Source organism: Podarcis gaigeae, assembly GCF_964106915.1.
Source record: "Podarcis gaigeae genome assembly, chromosome: 8".
Taxonomy (NCBI): domain Eukaryota; kingdom Metazoa; phylum Chordata; class Lepidosauria; order Squamata; family Lacertidae; genus Podarcis; species Podarcis gaigeae.
In genome coordinates, this window is record NC_139684.1 from 89,941,172 (window position 1) to 89,968,529 (window position 27,358).

Below are 27,358 nucleotides of genomic sequence, written 5' to 3' on the forward strand. Positions count from 1 at the left end.
TTGCTAATTTGAAGCATCAAAGCAAGAAATTAAGCAAGGTGTTGAACTGTTGATGGAAACATACCCAGAAGATATTGACCTGAAACGTATTGATGAACTTTTGCACTTTCACCTGTAAGTGACACAAAGCCATAGGCTTACAGCAGAGCCCTCTCTGTCTCATACAGACCTTTATCAAATTATATACAAGGAAAAAATTCAGATGGCCTTTCCTAATGTGGAAGTAGTTTTGTGGCTATTTCTTTGCCTTATGGTCACTAACTGCTCAGGAGAGAGGAGTTTTTCAAGACTCAAAAGAATTAAAAATGAATTAAGCCACAATGTCTCAAGAGAGGTTGTCCACACTGAGCATTCTGTACATTGAAAGTGACAAACTTAGACAAACAAATTTTGATGAAGTTTTGGATGATTTTGCTATGAGGAAGGCTAGGGGGAAAACATTTTAGCCTTACTGTATTTGATGGTTGTAGTTTACTTCTTAATATGCATTTTAAAACTGACTTTTTAATGACAACATAAAGTAGATTCTAAAAGTGCCACACTGTCAGGTAATCATGGTCATATTATTTACACTTCCCAGGCAATATAATTTGTAAACTCAAGGTGCTTTTTTAAGAATAACATTACAACTTCATTTTCCTAAAAATTAATGCTTATTCCACAAAAGGTTTACAAAGTTCAGTTATTGCAAAAGTTTTTCAGTGTTAATATTATGCATTTTTTTAAAATCACCATGGAATTGAACAATAACGTCTTATCTCCTTTAGAGGAGAAATTGTGAATTGCAGAATTTTCAATCCCCGTCATCATCCTTGGCTTCACTCAGTTTTGTTTAACACCCTTCCATTTTCTAGTCCTGAGGGTGGGGGATTGGGAGGGGCCTCACAAGTGAGGGGTTGAAATAAAGGAGGAGAAGGACCACCCGGAGGACGGCCTTGCAGAGACACTCCTGGCTCCTTGCAGGACAACAAAGCAGCCTTGTTGTGGTGGTGGCGGGGGACCTCAGGCGACCCCTCCGAGCCTTTCACCCCTCGAGCTGTTGGTAGAGCCGGGGACTAAGAGGCCATCCAAACACCCCCAAATCCCATTCACCCACACAAGATGATGAGCCTGAGTGGCGCCCACCCATAGAAACCCCCCTCCCCCTTCTACAGCGAAGAGGCTTGTGAACCCTTCAATGGAGTCCCGAAAGCCCTCAAGGAAACATCAGGATTTCTCAAAGAACCATCGCTGACCAATGGGCATCGTCCAAAGGTGACAGGCAGCCAATCCGAAGTCAGGAAGCAGCGCGATCCGCCAGGAGAGCTCGGCTCTTTTGCGCGACGCCTTGAGCGCAAGGAGTGGAGAGCAGAAAGAGGGAAGAAGCGCGCTACAAAATGTAGCAACAGCGGATACAATGTTTCCTCTGCAGATTCAAGACAGAAACAGGAATCCGGGCTCCCCTCCCTCCCTCCCTCCCTCCCTCAAGCAGAAGGCGCTTGCCCCCCCCCCCCTTAGGGGGAATCCAGCTTCGCCCCAGGAGGCAGCCCAGACCCCAGGCAGAAATCCGGATCCTTCCAGAGGAGAAGCGCAGGAAGGCCTCGCGACTGGGGGGAGGTGTGAATCCCGTTCTTGCTCTTTGGGGAAGCAGCTCCTTCCAAGGTGGGGGGAGCTGGAATGACTGGCGGGGGGGCCGACACTTTCTCCTTTCTGCATGACAACCACTCCTCTTTTGTGACGAGGACATGACGTTTTGTTTTTTTTTTTAAAAAATAATTTTTATTAACAGGCCCATCAAATCACATTAATTCCAAATCACATCAGTTCCAAATTACATAGCCAAATTTTTAAATTTTTGTTGGGGGTACCCATGCTTCAAGCTTTGAACAGGATCCAAGAGGTCATGAGCTTTGGGGATGGTGGGAGGGATGCATTGTGGGAAAATCCCTTTCACCCCTTGCTGGGGGTTCTTCCTCTTTGTCAGCTTTGAACCTTCCTTGCAACAAACAAAGATCAGGTCTGCTGACCGCTATTTTCCTTCTTCAGCTTGGCTGGAGTCTCCTTCTTTTGCTGCCCCTAGATAACTGGGGGGGGGGGGAGCGATGTAAGGCCCGTAAACCCGATTATTTTCTTTAACCCTGTTGCTCCTGCTTCCCTTTCCAAGGGAGGGAACAGCTGAGAATCCAGCCCAGAGGGCTGTCAAAATAAGGCCCCCCTGGAGGCTGCGATGCCCGGGGCTCCTGCTTTGCAGAGGGAGGGGGAGCGCGGCTCGCCAAGGGTTAAAAGGAACTGAGCTGGATTCCTAGAGAGGACAGGAAATAAGGGGGGAGAACGAGGTCCTCCCGAGGAAATCCCCTCCCGCCCGCCCCTTTCCTCTCTTCCAGGGGGAGGTTTTCGTCTCCTCTGCAAGAGCTGCGTCGGTGGCACCTTTGGGATCTTGTAAGTCCCTTCCCCATAGGGCGCAGGGGGAGAAGGGGGCAAGTCCCAGGGCAGCCAGGGAGGGGGCCGGGGGGGGAGGAGTTAAAATTAAGTCTGCTGCAACTGGACAGTGCCACTCCTGGATGTGTTGCATTTGTGACCATTATGCTCGTTTGCCTTGGCTAGCAGTAAAGCTCTGCTGGATGAAATATGTAATTGCCTCTGATCTATTTTTTGGGAATCCTGCAATGTGTTTGACTTTTTACTCTGCTAACTATATGCGAGAGTTCTGCTCTGGATCAATATTTAAATGACATAAATGTGTTCCCAGGGATATTTGTGGGGATTCAATGAGGAGGGGCAGACCCATGGATTGGAGAAAAAGGTGGGATAAATACAGCACAAATCAAAAGAGGGAGCCCATCCATTAGGGGCCAGTTTCGGAGCCGTCTTCCAGGGCAGTTCCACACAGAGGACTTGCAACCACCTCATGGGATCCAGAGCAGGAAGCCCCATGGCCCCCTCCTCTCTGTGCCAAAGGCTGGAGCTTCCAGGGGGCACTGCCAGTCCCCGAGGCCACCTGAGGGACCATGCTGGATGCCAAAGAACCTCCAAGCAAGTGGGGCTGGGGGGGGGGTTAAGCTATGTAACACCTTCACCATCATCATCATCCCCATCCCATTTTCACCCTCGGGTCCCAAGGCAGATTACAACATTAAAACACAATACTGAAAAGAACTTTAAGCCACGTACAATCACAGAATGAAGGGCAGCCCTACTTTTCTTGCTTTCGAGAGCTGTCCTTTGGTCAGGTCAGGATCTGGCCCTCAGAACAAAGGAAAAAGGGACCCCACCCCAGTAGTCTGTCTTGGGAACAGGGGAGATTCCGAGTTCTGGGAAAGGAGACAGGCACTGGAAAGAAATGTGCCCTGGCATTTGGGGGGGGGGAGGGAAGGAGGGAGGGAGGGAGGGAGGGAGGGACCCCCACTCTTGCCTTGAGTCCAAACTACACTTGGTACAAATGACTCACTTGTCAATTCTGACTTCATTCTTCCTCTTTTAAAAAATAAACTCTGAGTCTGGGCTGTGATTCCTGCAAATACTTCTCCATGCTTGCCCAGGGAACCCTTTTCTCCCCCTTTGTTGTTTAGTCGTTTAGTGGTGTCTGCCTCTTCATGATCCCCTGGACCAGAGCACGTCAGGCACTCCTGTCTTCCATTGCCTCCCGCAGTTTGGTCAAACTCATGCTGGTAGTTTCGAGAACACTGTCCCACCATCTGGTCCTCTGCCGTCCCCTTCTCCTTGTGTCCTCCATCTTTCCCAACATCAGGGTCTTTTCCAGGGAGTCTTCTCTTCTCATGAGGTGGCCAAAGTCTTGGAGCCTCAGCTTCAGGATCTGTCCTTCCAGGGAGCACTCAGGGCTGATTTCCTTCAGAATGGAGAGGTTTGATCTTCTTGCAGTCCATGGGACTCTCAAGAGTCTCCTCCAGCACCAGAATTCAAAAGCATCAATTCTTCGGCGATCAGCCTTCTTGATGGTCCAGCTCTCACTTCCATACATCACTACTGGGAAAACCATAGCTTGAACTATACGAACCTTTGTTGGCAAGGTGATGTCTCTACTTCTCAAGATGCTGTCTAGGCCTGTCATTGCCCTTCTCCCAAGAAGCAGGCGTCTTTTAATTTCGTGGCTGCTGTCACCATCTGCAGTGATCATGGAGCCCAAGAAAGTAAAATCTCTCACTGCCTCCATTTCTTCCCCTTCTATTTGCCAGGAGGTGATGGGCCCAGTGGCCATGATCTTCGTTTTTTTGATGTTGAGCTTCAGACCATATTTTGCGCTCTCCTCTTTCACCCTCATTAAAAGGTTCTTTAATTCCTCCTCACTTTCTGCCATCAAGGTTGTGTCATCTGCATATCTGAGGTTGTTGATATTTCTTCCGGCAATCTTACTTCCGGTTTGGGCTTCATCCAGCCCAGCCTTTTGCATGATGAATTCTGCATATAAGTTAAATAAGCAGGGAGACAATATACAGCCTTGCAGTACTCCTTTCCTAATTTTGAACCAATCAGTTGTTCCATATCCAGTTCTAACTGTAGCTTCTTGTCCCACATAGAGATTTCTCAGGAGACAGATGAGGTGATCAGGCACTCCCATTTCTTTAAGAACTTGCCATAGTTTGCTGTGGTCAACACAGTCAAAGGCTTTTGCATAGTCAATGAAGCAGAAGTAGATGTCTTTCTGGAACTCTCTAGCTTTCTCCATAATCCAGCGCATGTTTGCAATTTGGTCTCTGGTTCCTCTGCCCCTTCTAAATCCAGCTTGCACTTCTGGGAGTTCTCGGTCCACATACTGCTTGAGCCTGCCTTGTAGAATTTTAAGCATAACCTTGCTAGCGTGTGAAATGAGTGCAATTGTGCGGTAGTTGGAACATTCCTTGGCACTGCCCTTCTTTGGGATTGGGATGTAGACTGATCTTCTCCAATCCTCTGACCACTGCAGAGTTTTCCAAATTTGCTGGCATAGCAATGATGCCTTGACAGCATCATCTTTTAAAATTTTAAATAGTTCAGCTGGAATACCATCACTTCCACTGGCCTTGTTATTAGCAGTGCTTTCTAAGGCCCATTTGACTTCACTCTCCAGAATGTCTGGCTCAAGGTCAGCAACCACACTACCTGGGGTATACAAGACATCCATTTCTTTCTGGTATAATTCCTCTGTGCATTCTTGCCACCTGTTCTTCTCCTCCTTACTGTGTATCAAATGTATTTGCTTTTTAGGCTTTGCCAAAACCTCTCATTAGGACAGGCAGAACTTGGCAGAAGACCTAGGGACTTCTTCCGATCTCCTGGAGACTTCCAGAGAGCCCAGATGGATGAGCAAGACTCAGCTGGCCCTGAAGCAGGAAGAGGCCACGCCCTGGAAACGGGGAGCAGTGGGGGATTCTGGGAAAACTCCATGCAAAAGATTCTGGGTGAGGAGGACACCCCTTGCTCAGCTGTGCAGAGCCAGCAGCTCAGGCAGTTCTGCTACCAGGAGGCCAAAGGACCCCGAGAGGTTTGCAGCCAACTCTACCACCTTTGCCATCAATGGCTGAAGCCAGAAAGGCACACGAAAGCTCAGATGTTGGACCTGGTGATCTTGGAGCAGTTCCTGGCTGTCCTTCCTCTGGAGTTGGAGAACTGGGTGAGGGAATGCGGAGCGGAGACCACTTCCCAGGCGGTGGCCCTGGCCGAAGGTTTCCTCCTGAGTCAGGCAGAGGGGAGGAAGCAGGCAGAGCAGCAGGTGAGAGAGACTTTCCTCTGGATATTCCCCAGGGGCTCCAAAGAGGAGGGAGAGTATTCCCAAATCATTTCCTAATGGCCCCTCCTTTTTTGGAAAGCATCCAAGGAATGATATCGGACAGCCCTAAATTATTTGTGTCCTAAGCCATTCCATTTCTAATCTACTTTTTTTGAATCCTTGTTGCTCTTTCAGGGGAAGGATCCGTTAGCAGAAATGGGTCCGGATTCCTCTGAGGCAGAGAAGACTCCCTTGGACTCCAGAGAGAGGCCTCTGGGTAAGGAGGAAGGAGTTCTTTCTCCGTCTGCTCACAACTTGTGGATTCTGAAACTAATCTGTGATTTCTTTTCATCTTATTGGAGAATTCACAGGGGACCCAGAGCCCAGAGAACGGGAGATGTGCTTTTGCACAACTAGTATGTGAAATGGGTACAAACGTCCACATTTAGGTGGCAACTCCTGCTTGTTTGAAGGCGCACCTGTAGTTTTCCTTCGGAGTGAAGCATGCACTCTTGGCTTCCCACTTACCTTCTTCTCTCGCAGGAGACGGAAGGAGGCCAGCAAGACCTGCTTGTCCATCTTTTCTTGGTGGCGGAGGGGAAGCTGCCCCTGTGGACCCAGAGCAGGTAGGAGGAAGGGGCCATGTGGGGAGAGAGGATGCCATGGACTGGGGGACACAGAGGAATGGTGGGAGGAACCGCCAAGGAACAAAGGCTCAGGGCCAGGGGAGGGGTGGGGGGACGATGATGAGAGGTTAGAGGGAGAAAAGGGGACTGGGAGGAGAAGGTGTCGGTAGCTGAAGAAGCAACAAGTCTTAGTGAGCAGATGGAGTCTGTGGCAGAGAGCAGTCCAGACACAGAGGCAGAAGCGGAGGCAGGGGAGTGAGATGCGGGAGACCGAGAGGCAGAGAGGAATCCAGCTGGTGAAGAAGATTAAGGGTCTCCTAGTCCTCTTGCGACAAGCTCTCCTCCCTGCTGGTACTCCACAACCCAGAGATCAATGAATACAATAATCTTTATTGTCATTGTCCCCTACAGAACAATGAAATTGAAAAAATCTACATCAGACATTCAAAAGCCAACAAGCCTGCTATCCCAGCTATCCCAGCCTGGTTAGCCCCCTAAAAACTCTGGTACCCCATTTTTAAATACAATATACTCCCATAGAGACTCCTTACACTGCGTTTAAAACCAAAATCGCATTTGGGTAGAAACTGTTTCTCAGACAGCTAGTTCTAGTCTTTATAACCCTGTACCTTCTTCCAGAAGGCAGAAACTGAAAGAGATCATTTCCGGGGTGTGCACTATCCTGCGCTATCTCTGCAGCTTTCTTATGGCACCTGGAAGCGTAGATTTGATCTAAGGTGGGAAGAGTGCACCCAATTATTCTCTCTGCAGTCTTTACAACCCTGGACAGCATTGAAGCTGGAGGAGCAGCCTCAGATTGCCTTGGGAGAGGCCTGAAGGGGGAGGACCCCATCAGTCGCACAATGGGGCTTTCCCCCTCTCATCCTCCTGTCGTTGCCCCCCTGCGCACTTTGAAGTTGTCTATAGGGCATCAGGAGGGTCCTCCCCACCCGGCAAGAACAGCATAGAGGGTCCTTCCATGTGGCAAACGGGAATGTATCCATAATGAAATGTGCAGATAAAGAATCCCATTAAAACATAACATCAATTAAGAGGCAGGAGATGAAAGTGTAACTCTTGACCTTGATATTGTCTAAGAGGACAACCTTTTTCTGTTAGGGTCCAGTGTGCTTTGAAGATGTGGCTGTCCATTTCACAGACGAGGAGTGGGCATTGCTGGATCCTGACCAGAGAGCTCTCCATAAGGAAGTCATGGAGGAGAATCGTGGGATCTTGGACTCTCTCGGTAAGGCTCCCTATTGGATCATCCTATCTGTTTTGTAATGCAAGACATCTCTCTATGTGATGAAGCTCTGATATTTTGATGGGGCTCAACAGCGCCACCCGCAGCACCTGGGATGTTAACACTCCCACAGCAAACCTTGGAGGGATGGCTATTGATTTTTTTCCCTGTGAATATTCTTCCTCCAGTTCTGCCTTTTCAAAGCATGAAACTCAGCCAGATGACTGGCATATAAATAATAAGATGATGATGATTTCCTGAGGCCCTTCCTCTGCTTCTGCCCCCGTAAAGGGGCCCTGATGGGAGTCTGTGGGGGCTGCAGACAGGCCAGCCCTTTAAGAGCAAAAGGAGGGCCCCTTTACGAGGGCAGAAGCAGAGGAAGGGCCTCAGGAGAGCAGCCAAGGGTCCAGCAGGGCTGGGAAACATCTGGCCAGATGCACAGGAGGAGGAGGTGACCGCCCTCCTTCCCCCTCAGACTCCTCTCATCCCCTCATAGGGGCAGGGCCACCAGAGGTGCAAGGTGCTGAGCAGGGGGGAAATTGCTCAGATGAAGTTACTCCAGGGCAGATAAAACCCCCTCATCCATATTTTTTTCAGGCTCCTCTAAACTGCCCAGGCCTTCTTAAATGTATCTTCAAAGTGATTCAGGAAGTTGAAGTGGCTTCTGTCAGATGTTTTATTTCTGTTCTTCTTCTTTCTGTCCTTGGCTGACTAAAGAGACGAGTGACATTGGAGATGGCTCAGATCCCATGATTGGGCCAAACAAAATCCGTCCCAGAAAATAAGCAGGCTTTTTGAACCTCAGGCAGTGAACCCTGGAGGAAGACCTCACATCTAACTCCCTTCAGTTCTTTCCCTGTCACAAGCATTAATTAGCACTGCTCCATAATTTGGGGCTCCATTGCTTCCTGAGGTCTAATCTGTTTGTCACTCAGTTGCAGGTGATGATGAATTGGAGAAGGAGAATGAGGGAGACCACGACAAAAGCCAAACAGTGGGGATGTCATATCCATATTCAGAGTACGGAGAGAGCTTCAGCCAGAGCCCCCATTCCACTTCAAATCAAAGAAATCCCCTTGAGAATAAACGCCATCAGTGTTTGGAATGTGGAAAGAGCTTCATTCACAAAGGCCTTCTCAGTGTCCATCAGAGAATTCATACAGGGGAGAAGCCATATCAGTGCTCAGAATGTGGGAAAAGATTCACTCAGAGTGCCCATCTCACAACCCATCAGAGAATTCATACAGGGGAGAAACGCTATCAGTGCTTAGAATGTGGAAAGAGATTAATTGACAGACGCCAGCTCACTGTCCATCACAGAATTCATACAGGGGAGAAACCCTATCAGTGCTTGGAATGTGGCAAGACATTCATTGACAGACGCCAGCTCACGGTCCATTACAGAATTCATACAGGGGAGAAACCCTATCAGTGCTTGGAATGTGGAAAGAAATTCACTCAGAGAGCTAATCTCACAACCCATCACAGAATTCATACAGGGGAGAGACGTTATCAGTGCTCAGAATGTGGAAAAGGCTTCATTGACAGACGCCAGCTCACTGTCCATCACAGAATTCATACAGGGGAGAAACCCTATCAGTGCTTGGAATGTGGAAAGAGCTTCACTGATAGACGCACGCTCACTGACCATCAGAGAATTCATTCGGGGGAGAAGCCATATCAATGCTTGGAATGTGGAAAGAAATTCACCCGGCGCACCAGTCTCACAACCCATCACAGAATTCATCAGGGGATAAACCCTATCAGTGCTCAGAATGTGGAAAGAGCTTCATTGAGAGAAGCCAGCTCACTGTCCATCAAAGAATTCATGCAGGAGACAAACCCTATCATTGCTTGGAATGTGGAAAGAGATTCATTGCAAAGGCCAAACTCACAATCCATCAGAGAATTCACAGTGGGGGGAAACGATTTCAGTGCTTGGAGTGTGGAAGGAGCTTCAGCCACAGGGCCCGTCTCGCTTCCCATCAATGAACTCACATTGGGGACAATCTATAGTAGTGGCTGTATACAGATTTAATTTTAGGAGACTTTAGTTTATATGAGGAGAGGATTGCAGCCGGGTTCTTTGCCACATCTGGTGCCCCATAGTAATTCCTACTACGTACCCAGAACTGTCACTTGCAAGTCCTTCGCCAAGGTGTTTAATACCTTCTTCACAATGCCCTTTCTCTTGGCAGATCAAGATGAGCCAAGGTTGCAAGGTTTTTAGCTGGGGCAATTAGAATAAGATCCACCGTTTGATTATTTACTCAAAACCCTTAAAAATATGTTATATAACTGACTTTTTATTTTTATTTTTTGTATATCATATTGTTTGGTTGCTATGGCCGGTGGCTGACCCAAATTATGATTTATTCATTCCTTCAATAGCTTCTTCACGTCATGACTTGGGAGAGGGATAAGAGTGATTGGGCGACACTGATGAGGTTGCTATACCTGCTGAGCTTTCCTATGAAGGACTTGGTGTAAAAAATTTGATAATTGATTGAATATTATAGATTTTGATTCTGTTTGAAGTGTCCTAGTATGAACTGCATTTAGCCTTTTTGATAGAATGCATTGGGCTTGATTTTTGTATGCCTGCATTTTGTAATCTTCATGCCACCCTCCTGCTCTGTGTAAAGCTGTGATGTGTACATTTCCTACAGCTTCCATCCTTATCAAACCCTAGAAGGGCAGATGATGTTTTGGGAAAGAGGTCTGTGTTGCGCTAGCATCCGTGTGAGAACTCACATCTCTCCTCAAAGGTCTTTGACATGTTTTGGGAACAGGAAAGTAAGATAGCGGATAGGAATGTCAACAGTCCCATGGAAGTCCTGGTTGCCATGGGCATGGTGTCAAAGTGAGACATAGGAGACCCAAATGACCTGGGCACTCTGGGACACCCCAAGGTATTTTCAGAGGAGTCAATATTCACATTGAGCCACACGTCCCATGACCTGTGACCTTTCTTGATTCAAGTGGAAGAGCGTTGTGGCATTTTATGAGTCTTTGTGTGCTGTGTATATAAGCTTTCTTCTAATATGCCTCCTGGCAGCCTTTTCGAACTATCCGTTCTATTGAACAACTGGTTAGGAAGGCTGTTCTATTTGAATAAACTGGATCCCTGCAAGACGTTGAGATTGCTCTCATTCTCTTGGTTCTGAGCTTGTTTCAGGTGTTCCCTTGCCTAGGTAATGGACAGGTGATATGGAAACAAATTCTGATCACACGAGCAATTCACATACTTTTTATTTTTCTTTCCTCTGTGAGAAGCCTAAGTCAAGGATTCCCTTTCTGCTGTCCTCCTTTGATCATTCACAATGGGCCAAGGGGAAAGAATTGTCTCCATGAGGAAGCAGAGTTCTTGGTCCATCGTGCGCCAAAGGGTGTTGGGAGCAAGAGAGGACAAGTTTGTTTGCTTCAGGGTACTCCTCTTCTTCATTTACGAAGTTGAGCAGTTAAGCAAACACTCTACTCCTTGCACAAGTGTGTACATACAGACACACACACAGAGAGAGAAGCATATTCAAAGCAACAATTGATGTGAAGGGTTGAAATTGTTGTTAAAATGTGTTGGTGGTTCGCGAGACCTTACCAGGCTCCTCAATAGTCAGAAGCGAAGCAAAGGCACTTATACAATGGTCCTTTATTCTGTTGCAACCAGGTTCCCTATACAAGCAGCAAGAGGAGCAGGGAGAGGAAGCCCTATGCAAGGCAAGTCTGGATTTCTTACACCCCTAGGATTGTGGGGGGTCCTAAATGCCACGGATCCCTCATTTTGCAAGATTAGGGGACCTGCAATGGCATGGGGTGCAAGAAGGAGGGAAGTGTTGCAAGTCAATTCATTTCCCCAACCCACAGAGATCCCGTGGAAAATTATCTTTAGTGACATGGCCATCAATTTCTTAGAATAACAATAGGGCTGGAGATGGGATGGGAACTTATTTCTTCGTGGGAGGAAGCGGATCTGTCCCTTCTAGCGCCTTCAAAGACAGACGGAAGGAGAGAAAGAAAGGAAGAGCTAAGGGCAGGAAGGGGTTTAGAAAGGGAATAGCATCTTGCTGCATTTCTTCAATAAAATGTTGCATCCCAGGTACAAAGTTCCCATTCTCATTTCCGTCGCTGATTGTAAATTGGGAGAAGCAAGGTTACATAGCGACACCCAAAGGATACCAGAGAAATAAAGTTTCTACATAGGGATACAAAAGGTTATACACAAATTTATCTAGAGGTTCTACAAGTCACAAGAAGAGTTACTTTGTTTTTTTGGAAAGTAGCAAAAAGCTTCATTGGGAAGGAAGCATAAGAGAGGAAGGCTGAATGAAATGGGGTGGGGGGTGAAGAGCCTCCCTCGACCTCCGAGTAAAGGTCGCATTGCCTTATTTCTTGCTTGAGGGTCCCAATCCTTTCAAGGTGCAGTTTACACCTTGCAGAGCCCCTCCTCCCCCCGGGCCTTTCGTGCTCCTCCTGCTTCTGTTTCCAAGGGAAGGAAGAGCTCAGAAGCAGGTCCAGGGGGTCCCCCGAGAAGACCCTCTAGGGTAGTTTCCCAGAGGATGCGGTGCCGCGGGGGAGCGCGCGAAGCTCGGCCCCGATCCAGGCTCTCTGGAGCTCCCCAGCGCAGGACCGTCTTGCCGGGCACGCGCGCCTGAGGCGGCTGCTGCTGCTGCTGCGAGGCTCGCAGGGCCGGCGGGCATCCCTGGCCGGGCTCCCTCCTGTCCGGGGCAGGCGCGCTCTGCGTGTGCTCAGGGCAGAGGGAGTCCCCAGCCCTGCCTTGGGGGTGGCGGAGTCGTCTGGGGAGCCGCTGCCAGCCAGGTGCCCTTGCACCGCCCCCCCCCCCCCGGCTACCTCCTCCTGCTGCTCGCTGGGGCTCCGCTTTTCGAGAGGCCAGCCGGGAGGGTGCCCCAAAAAAGACCCGCCTGGATGTATGCAATGCATGTGATTCCAGAGAGAGAGAGAGAATGCGAGCTTGGTTTGCTCCACCTTGCAAGAGTTAAAAGGAACTGAGATGCATTCCTAGAGAGGACAGGAAATAAGGGGGGGGACGAGCAAAAGCCCCTCCCACCTCCCAAGGTTCCTCCTTGCAAGGGGGTGACTTTTATTTCCTCTGCAAGAGCTGTCTAGGGAGCCCCTTCTGGCATCTGGTGAGTTTCCTCTCTTTTCTGCCCTCGGGTGCAGTGGGGAGAAGTGGGGCGAGGTGTCCCAGGGCTGCAGGGGGGGATCCGTGGGGACTCTGCTCAGCTCCTGCAAGGGGATCCCCAAGCCAGGGCTAAGAGGTTCTGTCCCCCTTCCTCTCTGCAAAGCCAGGGAGGCTGCAAGTAACACGAGGTCTGCAAGAGCCAGTGGGGTGTAGTGGTTAAGAGCGGTGGACTCGTAATCTGGGGAACCGGGTTCGCGTCTCCGCTCCTCCACATGCAGCTGCTGCGTGACCTTGGGCCAGTCACACTTCTCTGAGGTCTCTCAGTTTGTTGTGGGGGAGGAAGGGAAAGGAGAATGTTAGCCGCTTTGAGACTCCTGAAGGGGAGTGATAAAGCGGGATATCAAATCCAAACTCCTCCTCCTCCTCTCCTTCTCCTTCTTCTTCCTTCACATTCAAGAGGCCGCTTGCTCCTTTGGGGAGGGGTCACTGAGTCAGGAAGAAAAGGGCCTGCAAAGGAACCCTGATGGGACTGAAGAATCAGCCCAGGTGGCAGCCAGATGGAAACATCTGGAGGCAGAAATAAAAACTTGGCCTCTGTGCTAAACAAAGTCCTTCCATCTCCCAGTGCGCAGTTAGACCCATGGAACTCCCTGCCACAGGAGGAAGAGATGGCTTGAGAAGAGGATGAGGCCCATTCAGGGAGGAGCAGAGGGCTAGCGATGGCTCCAGGCCCCCCAGTGGGAGGCAGCCATGCTTCTGAAGGGGGAGAGAGTTGCCCTCACAACAAAAAACAGAAGTCTGTCTTCAGAATATGGGAATATGGTGCTTGAACTCCGAGTCTGGGCTGTGATTCAGACTCATCCATGCTGGCCCAGGGAACATTTCTCTTCTCCTGACTGTCTATCAATCTTGTAGTAGAAGAATGCATTTGCTTTACAGGATTCTCTGGCACCTCTCAGTAGGACAGGCAGAACTTGGCAGAAGACCTAGGGACTCCTTCCGATCTCCTGGGAACAGAGATGGATGAGCAAGACTCAGCTGGCCCTGAAGCAGGAAGAGGCCATGCCATCCAACATGGGAGCAGCGGGGGATTCTGGGAATACTCTGTGAAGAAGGAACCAGGTGAGGAGGACACCCCTTGCTCAGAGGTGCAGAGCCAGCAGCTCAGGCAGTTCTGCTACCAGGAGGCCAAAGGACCCCGAGAGGTTTGCAGCCAGTTCTACCACCTTTGCCATCAATGGCTGAAGCCAGAAAGGCACACGAAAGCTCAGATGCTGGACCTGGTGATATTGGAGCAGTTCCTGGCTGTCCTTCCCCTGGAGATGGAGATCTGGGTGAGGGAATGTGGAGCAGAGACCACTTCCCAGGCGGTGGCTCTGGCCGAAGGTTTCCTCCTGAGTCAGGCAGAGGAGAGGAAGCAGGCAGAGCAGCAGGTGAGAGAGACTTTCCTCTGGATACTCCTAAGGGCATGTGTTAGCAAACTAAAGCCTGGGGGCCACATCTGGCCCAATTGCCGTTCCAATCCGGCCCATGGATGGTCCGGGAATCAGCGTGTTTTTATATGAGTAGAATGTGTCCTTTTATTTAAAATGCATCTCTGGGTTATTTGTGGGGCATAGGAATTCGTTCATTTCCTCCCAAAAAATATAGTCTGGCCCCCCACAAGTTTGGAGGGACAGTGGACCAGCCCCCTGCTGAAAAGGTTTGCTGATCCCTGCCCAAGGGGCTCAAAAAATGAGGGAGAGTATCCCCCAATGCTCTACTAAGTTGCCCATCCTTTTTTGGAAAGCATCCGAGGAATGATAGCCCTAAATTGTTTGCCTCTGCTGCTTCTTTTCTAATCCTTCTCCCCACTCTCTCTTGAATCCTTGTTGCTCTTTTAGGGGAAGGATCTTCTTGCGGAAATCGATCTTGATTCCTCTGAGGCAGAGAAGACTCCCTTGGACTCCAGAGAGAGGCCTCTGGGTAAGGAGGAAGGATTTTTTTTCTTTGTTTGGTCACATTTTGTGGATTTTGAAGCTAATCCGCGAATTCTTCTCATCTTTGGGGGGAGGTCACAGGGGACCAAGAGCCCAGGGTTTGTGTATTTTTGCACTCTAGTACAGTGGTACCCCGCAAGACGAACGCTTCGGAAGACGAAAAACTCGCTAGACAAAGGAGTTTTTCGTTTTCTTAGCCGCTTCGCAAGACGCATTTCCCTATGGGCTTGCTTCGCAAAATGAAACTTGCCCCGCAAGCTCCGGGGATAGCGGGGAAGCGCAGCGCGTCTTCCCCTCTGTCCCCGGACCTGTTTAAAGCAAGGGGCGGCAACAGGGAGAAGCGATCTTCTCCCTGCCGCCCCTTGCTTCAAAAGGCGCGCGGCGCTTCCCCTCTGTCCCCGGACGGTCTCCACAGGAACGCATTGATTGATTTTCAATGCATTCCTATGGGAAACCGTGCTTCACAAGACGAAAAACTTGCAAGAAGAAAAAACTTGCGGAACGAATTAATTTCGTCTTGCGAGGCACCACTGTATGTGAAATGGGTGCAAACGTCCACATTTAGGTGGCAACTCCTGCTTGTTTGAAGGCGCACCTGTAGTTTTCCTTCGGAGTGAAGCATGTGCTCTTGGCTTCCCACTTACCTTCTTCTCTCGCAGGAGACGAAACGATGCCAGCAAGACCTGCTTGTCCATCTTTTCTTGGTGGCGGAGGGGAAGCTGCCCCTGTGGACCCAGAGCAGGTAGGAGGAAGGGGCCATGTGGGGAGAGAGGATGCCATGGACTGGGGGACACAGAGGAATGGTGGGAGGAACCGCCAAGGAACGAAGGCTCAGGGCCAGGGGAGGGGTGGGGGGACGATGATGAGAGGTTAGAGGGAGAAAAGGGGACTGGGAGGAGAAGGTGTCGGTAGCTGAAGAAGCAACAAGTCTTAGTGAGCAGATGGAGTCTGTGGCAGAGAGCAGTCCAGACACAGAGGCAGAAGCGGAAGCAGGGGAGTGAGATGCGGGAGACCGAGAGGCAGAGAGGAATCCAGGGCTCTGGTTGTTGTAGAGGCATGGGAGTCTCCCTACCCTCCTGTGACAAGCTCTCCTCCCTGCTTGTCTCCCACAACTCAGAGAGCCAAGAGTGGGAGGAGCCGTCTCAGATTGCAAGGGAAGAGCCCTGGAGAGGAGGGGAGTTTGGCAGTTGGGGGAAAGCAGGGACATTCAGCCCCTGAAACACTTTCATGGCGGCAAGACCTACAAGAATTTTTCCTGTGCTCATTAGGCTTCTTCTAATAAAGAGTTAACTCCGCCTACAGTGGGTGAGGCAGCGGGTTGGGGCAGCCAGAGTTGCTCGGGGTGCAAATGATGAAACACCATTCAGGGAGGTTTATGTGCTGAGAACAAGGAAGTGCCACCTCACCTTCTGAAGGTCACTAATTTTATTTATTAACTATTGAGGTTTTATTTCTAGATTGAAGGCTAAAATAGACTGTCAGAAGGCACGGGTGGTTGCTCACGAGTAACCAGGCAGGACTCCGACCTGTCTTTTACAGGTTTTATTTAGGTGCAAAACTATTTACAGTGCAGAGCCCCAAAACTCATGTCTGCCTCAATAGCAGGCAGAATCCGGGAGTGCTTGTTTCCTGGACCTTCCCCAGCATAAAAGCTTCATTACACCCAGCCTTTTCCTTCCCTCTTTGCGCTTTAGACTTCTGCGCAGGGTGGGTGACCGAAGGGGCATGCTTCCCTCCTGGCCGGCTTGGCCAGGAGCGGTGTTCAGGCTCCCACCAGCATCCTCTGGTCCTTTCACCTCTTCCCCACTGGAGGTGGGGCTTTCCTCATCACCGGAGGAGGAACTGCTTCGCAAGATTTTTGGATGCTCCCTGTAACACAACTGCCCCTCTGTTTCCTGCCCCTGTTCCGATGGCAGTTCCCTGACATAGACTTCTAAGCAGATTGTGCACTATGCCAAACAGTGGCCAGGCTTCACGTCATCATTCACACAATGGGGCTTTCCCCCCTCTCCTCACATGCCCCCATGTGACCCTGAAGTTGGCTGGGGGGCACCTGGAGGTCTCTCTCTCCCCCCACCCCCCAGAACCAAAAACAGGGAGAGGAGAGAAGGGATCCTTCCATGTGGCAAACAGGAAAACCATGATCTGGAGAAGACCAGGTTCTTTATGTTCATCATTAAAATAAACAATAAAAGGATTCCATTAATAATAAATTTAATAATAATAAATTTTATTTATATCCCGCCCTCCCCAGCCGAAGCCGGGCTCAGGGCGGCTAACAACAGTAAAATAGTGCAACATTCTAAAAACATTTCATTATAAAAATTAATATAAATCAAATTGATGGCAACCATAAGCTTAAGTTCTGTAAAGATTGCCAAAGGAGGGAGTCAGGCTGCGCCCTGACCAAAGGCCAGGTGGAACAGCTCTGTCTTGCAGGCCCTGCGGAAAGATGTCAAATCCCGCAGGGCCCTAGTCTCTTGTGACAGAGCGTTCCACCAGATCGGAGCCGCAGCCGAAAAAGCCCTGGCTCTAGTTGAGGCCAGCCTAACCTCTCTGTGGCCTGGGACCTTCAAGATGCTTTTGTTTGAAGACCGTAAGTTCCTCTGTGGGACATACCAGGAGAGGCGGTCCTGTAGGTATGTGGGTCCTAGGCTGTGTAGGGTTTTAAAGGTTAAAACCAGACCTTAAACCTGATCCTGTACTCCACCGGGAGCCAGTGCAGCTGGTATAGCACCGGGTGAATGTGATCTCCCAACAAAGACCCCGTAAGGAGTCTCGCTGCGACATTCTGCACCCTCTGGAGTTTCTGGGTCAGTCTCAAGGGCAGCCCCACATAGAGCGAGTTACAATAATCCAGTCTGGAGGTGACTGTCGCGTGGATCACAGTGGCTAGGTCAGGGTGAGAGAGGTAAGGAGCCAACTGCTTAGCTTAGCGGAGATGGAAAAATGCCGCCTTTGTTATAGCTTCAATCTGCGCCTCCATGGAAAGGGAGGTGTCGAAGATTACACCCAAACTCTTAACGGCCGGTGCTGGCACTAATTGCACTCCCGCAAGAGATTGGAGTTGCCCCCTCAATCCCATGTCGTCCCGTCCCAGCCAGAGGACCTCTGTCTTCGAAGGATTTAACTTCAACCGGCTCCCATGTAACCATCCAGCCACAGCTTCCAAACATCTGGTCAGTGTGTCTGGGGCCGAGTCAGGATGGCCATCCATCAACAGATAGAGTTGGGTGTCATCGGCATACTGATGGCAACCCAGCCCAAAACTCTGGACAAGCTGGGCGAGGGGGCACATAAAGATGCTGAAAAGCATCGGGGACAGTATCGCACCCTGAGGCACTCCACACACCAAGGAGTGGCGCGATGACAGTTCCCCCCCAAGTGCCACCCTCTGTCCCCGACCAGAGAGAAACGAGCGCAGCCATTGGAGGACTGTGCCCTGGATCCCCACGTCGGCAAGGCGGTGGTCCAGAAGTTCGTGATCGACCATGTCGAAGGCTGCTGACAGGTCTAGAAGAATCAGCAGCCCCGACCCGCCTCGATCCAGCTGCCTGCGGAGATCATCTGTCAGGGTGACCAGAGCCGTCTTGGTCCCATGACCAGCGCGGAAGCCGGACTGGAATGGATCCAGAGCCGATGTTTCATCCAGAAACCTGCCAAGCTGTTCAGCAACCGCTCTCTCAATCACCTTACCCAGGAATGGAAGATATTAAGACATTAAAATATGCACCCATAATCAAAATGTGCAGCAAAACAAACCCATTAGAACAGCAATTAAGAGGCAGAAAACAACAGAGTAAAGTGTAACAGATCACTTTTATTAGGTCTAAGAGGACAACCTTTTTCTTTTTCTGTTAGGGTCCAGTGTGCTTTGAGGATGTGGCTGTCTATATCACAGATGAGGAGTGGGCGTTGCTGGATCCTGACCAGAGAGCTCTCCATAAGGAAGTCATGGAGGAGAATCGTGGGATCTTGGACTCTCTCGGTAAGGCTCCCTATTGGATCATCCTATCTGTTTGTATTGCAAGACATCTCTCTATGTGATGAACCTCTGATATTTTGATGGGGCTCAACAGCGCCACCCGCAGCACCTGGGATGTTAACACTCCCACAGCAAACCTTGGAGGGATGGCTGTTGATTGCATTCCCTGTGAATATTCTTCCTTCTATTCTGCCTTTGTGAAACATGGACAGGCTCCTCTGAACTGCCCAGGTCTTCTTAAATGTAGGCTTCAGAATGGTTTGGGAAGTAGAAGTGGGCTCTGTCAGGGTTTTTGTGGGTTCTGTCAGGGTTGGGCCTAATAAAATCCATCCCAGAAAAGAGCCAGGCTTTTTGAATCACAGGCAGTGAACCTGTAGGAAGACCTCCCATCTTCTCAGTCATGGCAGCTAAAAGTAAAGGAAAATGACTCCTGGACTGTTAGGTCCAGTCAAAGGCGACTATGGGGTGCGGCGATCATCTCACTTTCAGGCCGAGGGAACTGGCATTTGTCCACAGAGAGCTTTCCGGATCATGTGGCCAGCAGGACTAAACTGCTTCTGGTGCAACAGAACACCATGATGGAAGCTGTGGACCCCCCTCCCCATTCAGATGTCAAGGACACAAATATTAGAAGACTGAAGGCAGCCCTGTATCAGGAAGTTTTTAATTCTTGATGTTTTACTATGCTTTTATATATGCTCTAAGCTGCCCAGAGTGAGTGGGGAAAGCCAGCCAGATGGGTGGGGTGTAAATAATAATGTTACTATTACTATTACTGTTATTATATAATTCCCTTCAGTTCTTTCTTTCTCACAAGCATTAATTGGTATTACTCCGTTAGTTGGGGCTGCATTTATTCCTGAGGCTCTAATCTGTTTGTCTCTCAGTTGCAGGTGGTGATGAATTGGAAATGAAGAGTGAGGGAGACCACATTGAAATCCACACAGTGGAGGAGCCATATCCATATTCAGAGTGCGTAGAGAGCTTCAGTCAGAGCTCCCATTCCACTTTCCATCAAATTAATCCCATCTGGAATAATACCTATCAGTGCTTGGAATGTGGAAAGAGCTTCAGTCGAAAGGACAGTTTCACTTTCCATCAAAGAAATCATACAGGGGAAAAACCATATCGGTGCTTGGAATGTGGAAAGAGCTTCAGTCGAAAGGACCTTTTCACTAGACATCAGAGAATTCATACAGGGGAGACACCATATCATTGCTTGGAATGTGGAAAGAGCTTCAGTCAAAAAGGCCAGCTCACTGTCCATCAAAGAATTCATACAGGGGAGAAACCCTACCAGTGCTTGGAATGTGGAAAGAAATTTACTCAGAGCACCCATCTCACAATCCATCAGAGAATTCATACAGGGGAGAAACCCTATCAGTGCTTGGAATGTGGAAAGAGCTTCATTGAAAGACGCCAGCTGAATGACCATCAGAGAATTCATTCGGGGGAGAAACCATATCAATGCTTGGAATGTGGAAAGAGCTTCATTGAAAGACCCCAGCTCACTGACCATCAGAGAATTCACACAGGGGAGAAACCCCATCTATGCTTGGAATGTGGAAAGAGCTTCGTTAGCAAAAGCAAGTTTACTGTCCATCAGAGAATTCATACAGGGGAAAAACCATATCAATGCTTAGAATGTGGAAAGAGCTTTGTTCAACGGCATCACCTCATGGGCCATCAAAGAATTCATACAGGAGAGAAACCCTATCAATGCCAAGAGTGTGACAAGAGCTTCAGTCGGAAGGACAGCTTCACTTTCCATCTGCAAATTCATACAGGGGAGAAACCATATCAGTGTTTGGAATGTGGAAAGAGCTTCAGTCGCAGCAGCCAACTCAATCCCCATCACAGAATTCATAGTGGGGAGAAACCCTATCAGTGCTCAGAATGTGGAAAGAGCTTCAGAACCAAAAGCCAGGTCACCGTCCATCAAAGAATTCACAGAGCGGAGGAATCCTTTGAGTGCCAAGAGTGTGGCAAGAACTTCAGAAGAAAGGACAGTTTCACTTCCCATCTGCAAATTCATAGAGGGGAGATACCTTATCAGTGGACAGAGCTTCAATCCGAGTGCATGTCTCACTTTCCATCATATAATTCATACAGGGGAGAAACCATATCAGTGCTTGGAATGTGGAAAGAACTTCAGAACCAAAATCCAGCTCACCGTCCATCAAACAATTAATACAAGGGGAGAAACCATATCAGTGGAAAGAGCTTCAATCAGAGTACATCTCCCGCTTTCCATCAAAGAATTCATTCAGGAGAAAAGCCCTATCAGTGCTTCGAATGTGGAAAGAACTTCACTCAGAGGGCCCATCTCACTTCCCATTGGATAATTCATACAGGGGAGAAACCGTATCAGTGCTTGGAATATGGAAAGAGATTCACTGAGAAGGCCAAATTCAAGATCCCTCAAAAATTCACAGCTGGGGAAAATGATTTCAGTGCCAAGAGTGTGGAAAGAGCTTCAGTCACAGGGCCTGTCTTGCTTCCCATCAAAGAATTCACATTGGAGGCAAACTGTAGTAGTGGCTGTATACAGATTTAATTTTAGGAGACTTTAAATAATATGAGGGTGAGGTTTGCAGCCGGGTTCTTTGCCACATCTGGTGCCCAACAGCAATTCCTACTACGTACCCAGAACTGTCACTTGCAAGTCCTTGGCCAAGGTTTTTAATATCTTCTTCACAGTGTCCGTTCTCTTGGCAGATCAAGATGAGCAGGTGACAGCAAAGGTTGCAAGGTTTTCATCTGGGGCAACTAAATAAGATCCACTGTTTGACTATTGACTCAAAACCCTGAAATGTATTTTATATAACTGACTTTTTATTTTTATTCTTTGTATATCGTATTGTTATTTTATTGCTATGGCTGGTGGTTGATGCAAATTAGGATTTATTCCTTCCTTCAATAGCTTCTTCACATCATGCCTGGGGAGAGGGATAAGAGTGATTGGGCGACACTGATGCGGTTGCTGTCCATGCTGAACTTTCATAGGAAGGACTTTGTGTAAAAATTGTGATAGCTGATTGAAGATTAAATATTATAGATTTTGATTTTGTTCGATGTTTCCAAGTATTAATTGCATTTAACATTTTAGATAGAATGTATTAGGCGTGATTTTTGTATGCCTGCATTTTGTAACCCACAGTCCACCCTCCTGCACTGTGTAAAGCTGTGATGTGTATATTGCCGACAGCTTCCATCCTTATCTGACCCCAGAAGGGCAGATGATGTTTTGTGAAAGATTGAGTTGAGCTAGAATCAATATGAGACTTCGTGTCTCTCCTCTGAGGTCTTTCACATGCTTTGGGAAAAGAGAACTAAAATAGGGGATTAGAACTTCAAGAGCCCCACTGAGGTCCTGGTTGTAAAGAGAACGGTGCAACATTTTGTTGTTGTTGTTGTTTAGTCATGTCCGCCTCTTTGTGACCCCATTGAGCAGAGCACGCCAGGCACTCCTGTCTTCCACTGCCTCCCGCAGTTTGGTCAAACTCATGCTGGTAGCTTCGAGAACACTGTCCCACCATCTCGTCCTCTGTTGTCCCCTTCTCCTTGTGCCCTCCATCTTTCCCAACATCAGGGTCTTCTCCAGGGAGTCTTCTCTTCTCATGAGGTGGCCAAAGTACTGGAGCCTCAGCTTCACGATCTCTTCTTCCAGTGAGCACTCAGGGCTGATTTCCTTCAGAATGGAGAGGTCTGATCTTCTTGCAGTCCATGGGACTCTCAAGAGTCTCCTCCAGCACCAGAATTCAAAAGCATCAATTCTTCGGCGATCAGCCTTCTTGATGGTCCAGCTCTCACTTCCATACATCACTACTGGGAAAACCATGGCTTTAACTATACGGACCTTTGTTGGCAACGTGATGTCTCTGCTTTTTAAGATGCTTCTATATTTGCCATCGCCTTTCTCCCAAGGAGCAGGCGTCTTTTAATTTTGTGACTGCTGTCACCATCTGCAGTGATCATGGAGCCAAAGAAAGTAAAATCTCTCACTGCCTCCATTTCTTCCCCTTCTATTTGCCAGGAGGTGATGGGACCAGTGGCCATGATCTTCGTTTTTTTGATGTTGAGCTTCAGACCATATTTTGCGCTCTCCTCTTTCACCCTCATTAAAAGGTTCTTTAATTCCTCCTCACTTTCTGCCATCAAGGTTGTGTCATCTGCATATCTGAGGTTGTTGATATTTCTTCCGGCAATCTTAATTCCGGCTAGGGATTCATCCAGCCCAGCCTTTCGCATGATGAATTCTGCATATAAGTTAAATAAGCAGGGAGACAATATACAGCCTTTCCCAATTTTGAACCAATCAGTTGTTCCATATCCAGTTCTAACTGTAGCTTCTTGTCCCACATAGAGATTTCTCAGGAGACAGATGAGGTGATCAGGCACTCCCATTTCTTTAAGAACTTGCCATAGTTTGCTGTGGTCGATGCAGTCAAAGGCTTTTGCATAGTCAATGAAGCAGAAGTAGATGTCTTTCTGGAACTCTCTAGCTTTCTCCATAATCCAGCGCATGTTTGCAATTTGGTCTCTGGTTCCTCTGCCCCTTCTAAATCCAGCTTGCACTTCTGGGAGTTCTCGGTCCACATACTGCTTCAGCCTGCCTTGTAGAATTTTAAGCATAACCTTGCTAGCGTGTGAAATGAGTGCAATTGTGCGGTAGTTGGAGCATTCTTTGGCACTGCCCTTCTTTGGGATTGGGATGTAGACTGATCTTCTCCAATCCTCTGGCCACTGCAGAGTTTTCCACACTTGCTGGCATATTGAGTGTAGCACCTTGACAGCATCATTGTTTAAAATTTTAAATAGTTCAGCTGGAATATCATCACTTCCACTGGACTTGTTATTAGCAATGCTTTCTAAGGCCCACACTACCTGGGGTATACGAGACATCCATTTCTTTCTGGTATAATTTCTCTGTGTATTCTTGCCACCTCTTCTTGATGTCTTCTGCTTCTGTTAGGTCCTTTCCATTTTTGTCCTTTATTATGGTAATCTTGGTACGAAATGTTCCTTTCATATCTCCAATTTTCTTGAACAGATCTCTAGTTTTTCCCATTCTATTGTTTTCCTCAATTTATTTGCATTGCTCGTTTAAGAAGGCCTTCTTGTCTCTCCTTGCTATTTTTTGGAAATCTGCATTCAATTTCCTGTATCTTTCACTATCTCCCTCGCATTTTCCTTGCCTTCTCTCCCCCGCTATTTTTAAGGCCTCATTGGACAGCCACTTTGCTTTCTTGCATTTCCTTTTAATTGGGATGGTTTTCGTTGGTGCCTCCTGTATGATGTTACGAGCCTCCATCCATAGTTCTTCAGGCACTCTGTCCACCAAATCTAAATCCTTAAACCTGTTCCTCACTTCCACTGTGTATTCATAAGGGATTTGACTTAGATTGTATCTTACCGGCCCAGTGGTTTTTCCTACTTTATTCAGTTTAAGCTTGAATTTTGCTATAAGAAGCTGATGATCTGAGCCACAGTCAGCTCCAGGTCTTGTTTTTGCTGACTGTATAGAGCTTCTCCATCTTTGGCTGCAGAGAATATAATCAATCTGATTTCGATGCTGCCCATCTGGTGATGTCCATCTGTAGAGTCGTCTCTTGTGTTGGAAAAGAGTGTTTGTGCTGACCAGCTTGTTCTCTTGACAGAACTCTATTAGCCTTTGCCCTGCTTCATTTTGATCTCCAAGGCCAAACTTGCCAGTTGTTCCTTTTATCTGTTGATTCCCTACTTTAGCATTCCAACCCCCTATAATGAGAAGAACATCCTTCTTTGGTGTCATTTCTAGAAGGTATTGTAAGTCTTCATAGAATTGGTCAATTTCAGTTTCTTCAGCACCAGTGGTTGGTGCATAAACTTGGAGTACTGTGATGGTAAAAGGTCTGCCTTGGATTCGTATCAAGATCATTCTATCATTTTTGACTTTGCATCCCAGTACAGCTTTTGCCACTCTTTTGCTGACTATGAGGGCCACTCCATTTCTTTTACAGGATTCTTGCCCACAGTAGTAGATATGAACTGAATTTGCCCATTCCCGTCCATTTTAGTTCCCTGATGCCCAGGATGTCAATATTTATTCTTGCCATCTCATTTTTGACCACATCCAGCTTACCAAGGTTCATGGTTCTTATATTCCAGGTTCCTATGCAATATTTTTCTTTACAGCATTGGACTTTCCTTTCGCTTCCAGGCATATCTGCAACTGAACGTCCTTTCGGCTTTAGCCCAGCCGCTTCATCAGCTCTGAATCTACTTGTACTTGTCCTCCGATCTTCCTCAGTAGCATGTTGGACGCCTTCCGACCTGAGGGGCTCGTCTTCCAGCATCATAACTTTTATATGCCTGTTGTCTTTGTCCATGGAGTTTTCTTGGCAGGGATACTGGAGTGGCTTGCTGGTTCCTGCTCCAGGTGGATCACGTTTGGTCAAAACTCTCCACTGTGACCTGCACGGCATAGACCTTAGCTTCTCTGAGTTATTCAAGCCCCTTCGCCACGGCAAGGCAGTGATCCATGAAGGGGCAACATATGAGACCCAAATGACCTGAGCACTCTGGGACACCCCAAGGTAATTTCAGAGGAGTCAATATTCACATTAGCCGTGCATCCTATGACCTGTGACCTTTCTTGATTCAAGTGGAAGAGTGTTGTGGCATTTTATGAGTCTTTGTGTGCTGTGTATATAAGCTTTCTTCTAATATGCCTCCTGGCAGCCTTTTCAAACCAGCCCTTCTGCTGAAGAACTGGATAGCAAGGCTGTCCGATTGCAATAGTTTGAATAAACTGGGTCCCTGCAGGACTCTGAGTTTGGTCTCATTCCCTTGGTCCTGTGTTTATATTTCAGGTGTTCCTTCACCTGGGTAACAAACTCCTGGCGTAGAAGTAAATTTTTACCACACAAGCAATTCAGATACTTTATTTATTATTTCTATAGCTGTTAAATTTGTGCAGTGCTCTTGATGTGAGGATGCCAGGGTGGTTCACCTCATGAGTTGAGAGGTTCACAGAGCTTCCTCTTCCAGTGCTTCCAAGCTGCAAATTGGTGGGGCTCCTTCTTTTCTCCTGCTCTGGAGGGTGGGATCCGACCCAGTGGGTTAAAAGATAACAGGAATGGAGATTCCTATTAAACTTCAGAAAGAATTATCTTGCAGTAAGAACAGTTCAACAGTGGAAGAGACTCCGTCAGAAGGTGGTGGCCTCTTCTTCCTAGGAGATTTTTAAGCAGAAGTTGGATGGCCAGCTCTCATGGCGTTGAGATTCCTGCACTGCTGGGGGTTGGACTAGATGTGCTTTGAGGTGCCCATCTTATATTTGTGCATCTGCCTCTTCCTGTCCAAGTGCAGAACTTTACATATGTCCCTGTTGAAATTCCTTTTGTTAGCTTGTGCCCAGGTCTCCAACCTGTAATCTCATGTTGAATCCTGATTCTGTCTTCTGTGACATTAGCTTCCCCTCCCAGTTTGGTGTCATCTGCAACTCTGATGAGCGTCCCCTCACGGATTGTCAAGCAAAGGCACCAGCCAGGAATACAGGAGCAAAACAGCAGCCTGTAGGCCTGATCTTTATTTAAAATACGTTGCAACAGGACTTCCACCCACCGCATGGAAGAAGCAGGAAGAAGCCCCAAAGAAAGGGATGCTTGTTCTTTAATCCCTTTTCCCTTTTCCCATAAACACCTTGGGTGAAGCATCATGCAGACATCTTAGATACATCATGCATATGTCACAAACAGGGAGGTGTTTTCTTGGCAGAAACCAGTTCATCCCTCCCTTGCCCTCCATCTCGCACCCATCAAGTGATGCAAAGGAAATATCTACAAGTTCCTGGGTTTTCCCGTCAGGTAATCACACTTCTTGTCCTGACCAGGACCTACTCCATTCCTGGATGGTCTGCTATTGTCCATAGGACAACTACCTGTCTGGCAGGTGATTATCTCTTGTTCAAGAGGCTGCTGAGTACAAGATCTCAGGTTTCCAGGATTATGGCTGTCTTGTTTCCCAAATTCCCCCTTTGGGAGCCATTTGTTCCCTGAGTAAAATGAAGTTGGAATGGTGTCGATCTGACATAGGGCTGATTTTATATGAAGGTTTTGCTGCATAAGGGAAGGTGAGTACTATGTAAGGTAAAAAGGTAAAGGACCCCTGGACGTTTAAGTCCAGTCCTAGGTGACTATGGGGTTGCAGCACTCATCCCTCTTTCAGGCCAAGGGAGCTGGCGTTTGTCCACAGACAGCTGTTGTAAGAAAAAACTGCTCCTTTTCCCTTATGGGGTACCCAAGAGGCCATATAAAGTCCTTTTGTAGGTTCCCTATCGGTAAGAGAAAATATCAGAGGCCAACCAGAGAATATTGAGAAGCAAAGCAGCTAGTAAGCCTCATCTTTATTAACTGTGGCAACAGGGCGCTCACTGCCACACGCAGGAGGGACCCCAAACAATGGTGCGCAAGCCCTTATATAGGCATTTGAAGTCGCCCAGCCTGGAGCCCACGACCACCCCCCAATACATCATACATATATCACAGAAGAGGCCGACTACAGCAGAAATCCTGTCTGCCAGGGTACCTCAAAAATGACCACGGATTGCATCACTTGGGCCGTCTGGCGAGTCTCTTGTCCTTCAAGACAGGATTTGTGAGCACAGAGACAAGGGGGAGGTTTTCTCATTTCCTTTGTTCTTGCAGAGAAACATTTGA

General features: G+C 48.1%; 2 protein-coding genes across 4 annotated transcripts in view; both read left to right on the forward strand.

Moving 5' to 3' along the window:
* Positions 1 to 25,482, forward strand: part of LOC310851439 (uncharacterized protein) — a 77,552-nt gene extending 52,070 nt beyond the window's left edge. The window contains exons 2-7 of one of the 3 annotated variants that reach the window (XM_083753860.1): positions 12,511 to 12,696; positions 13,632 to 14,125; positions 14,576 to 14,657; positions 15,331 to 15,413; positions 18,533 to 18,659; positions 19,544 to 25,482. In XM_083753860.1, coding sequence (XP_083609986.1) covers positions 13,712 to 14,125; positions 14,576 to 14,657; positions 15,331 to 15,413; positions 18,533 to 18,659; positions 19,544 to 20,847 — 2,010 coding nt within the window. In that variant the 5' untranslated portion in view covers positions 12,511 to 12,696; positions 13,632 to 13,711 and the 3' untranslated portion in view covers positions 20,848 to 25,482. Of the gene's footprint in view, positions 1 to 12,510; positions 12,697 to 13,145; positions 14,126 to 14,575; positions 14,658 to 15,330; positions 15,414 to 18,532; positions 18,660 to 19,543 lie in introns of those variants that run through there. The other 2 variants (XM_083753861.1, XM_083753862.1) reach the window with 2 other exon arrangements.
* LOC310851661 (zinc finger protein 213-like) lies at positions 1,778 to 10,687 on the forward strand. Its single transcript, XM_083754281.1, has 6 exons — positions 1,778 to 2,418; positions 5,182 to 5,686; positions 5,879 to 5,960; positions 6,227 to 6,309; positions 7,429 to 7,555; positions 9,944 to 10,687. The coding sequence occupies exons 2-6, from the start codon at positions 5,273 to 5,275 to the stop codon at positions 9,973 to 9,975; spliced, it is 738 nt and encodes a 245-aa protein (XP_083610407.1). The 5' UTR covers positions 1,778 to 2,418; positions 5,182 to 5,272; the 3' UTR covers positions 9,976 to 10,687.
* Positions 25,483 to 27,358: the final 1,876 nt, after the last annotated feature.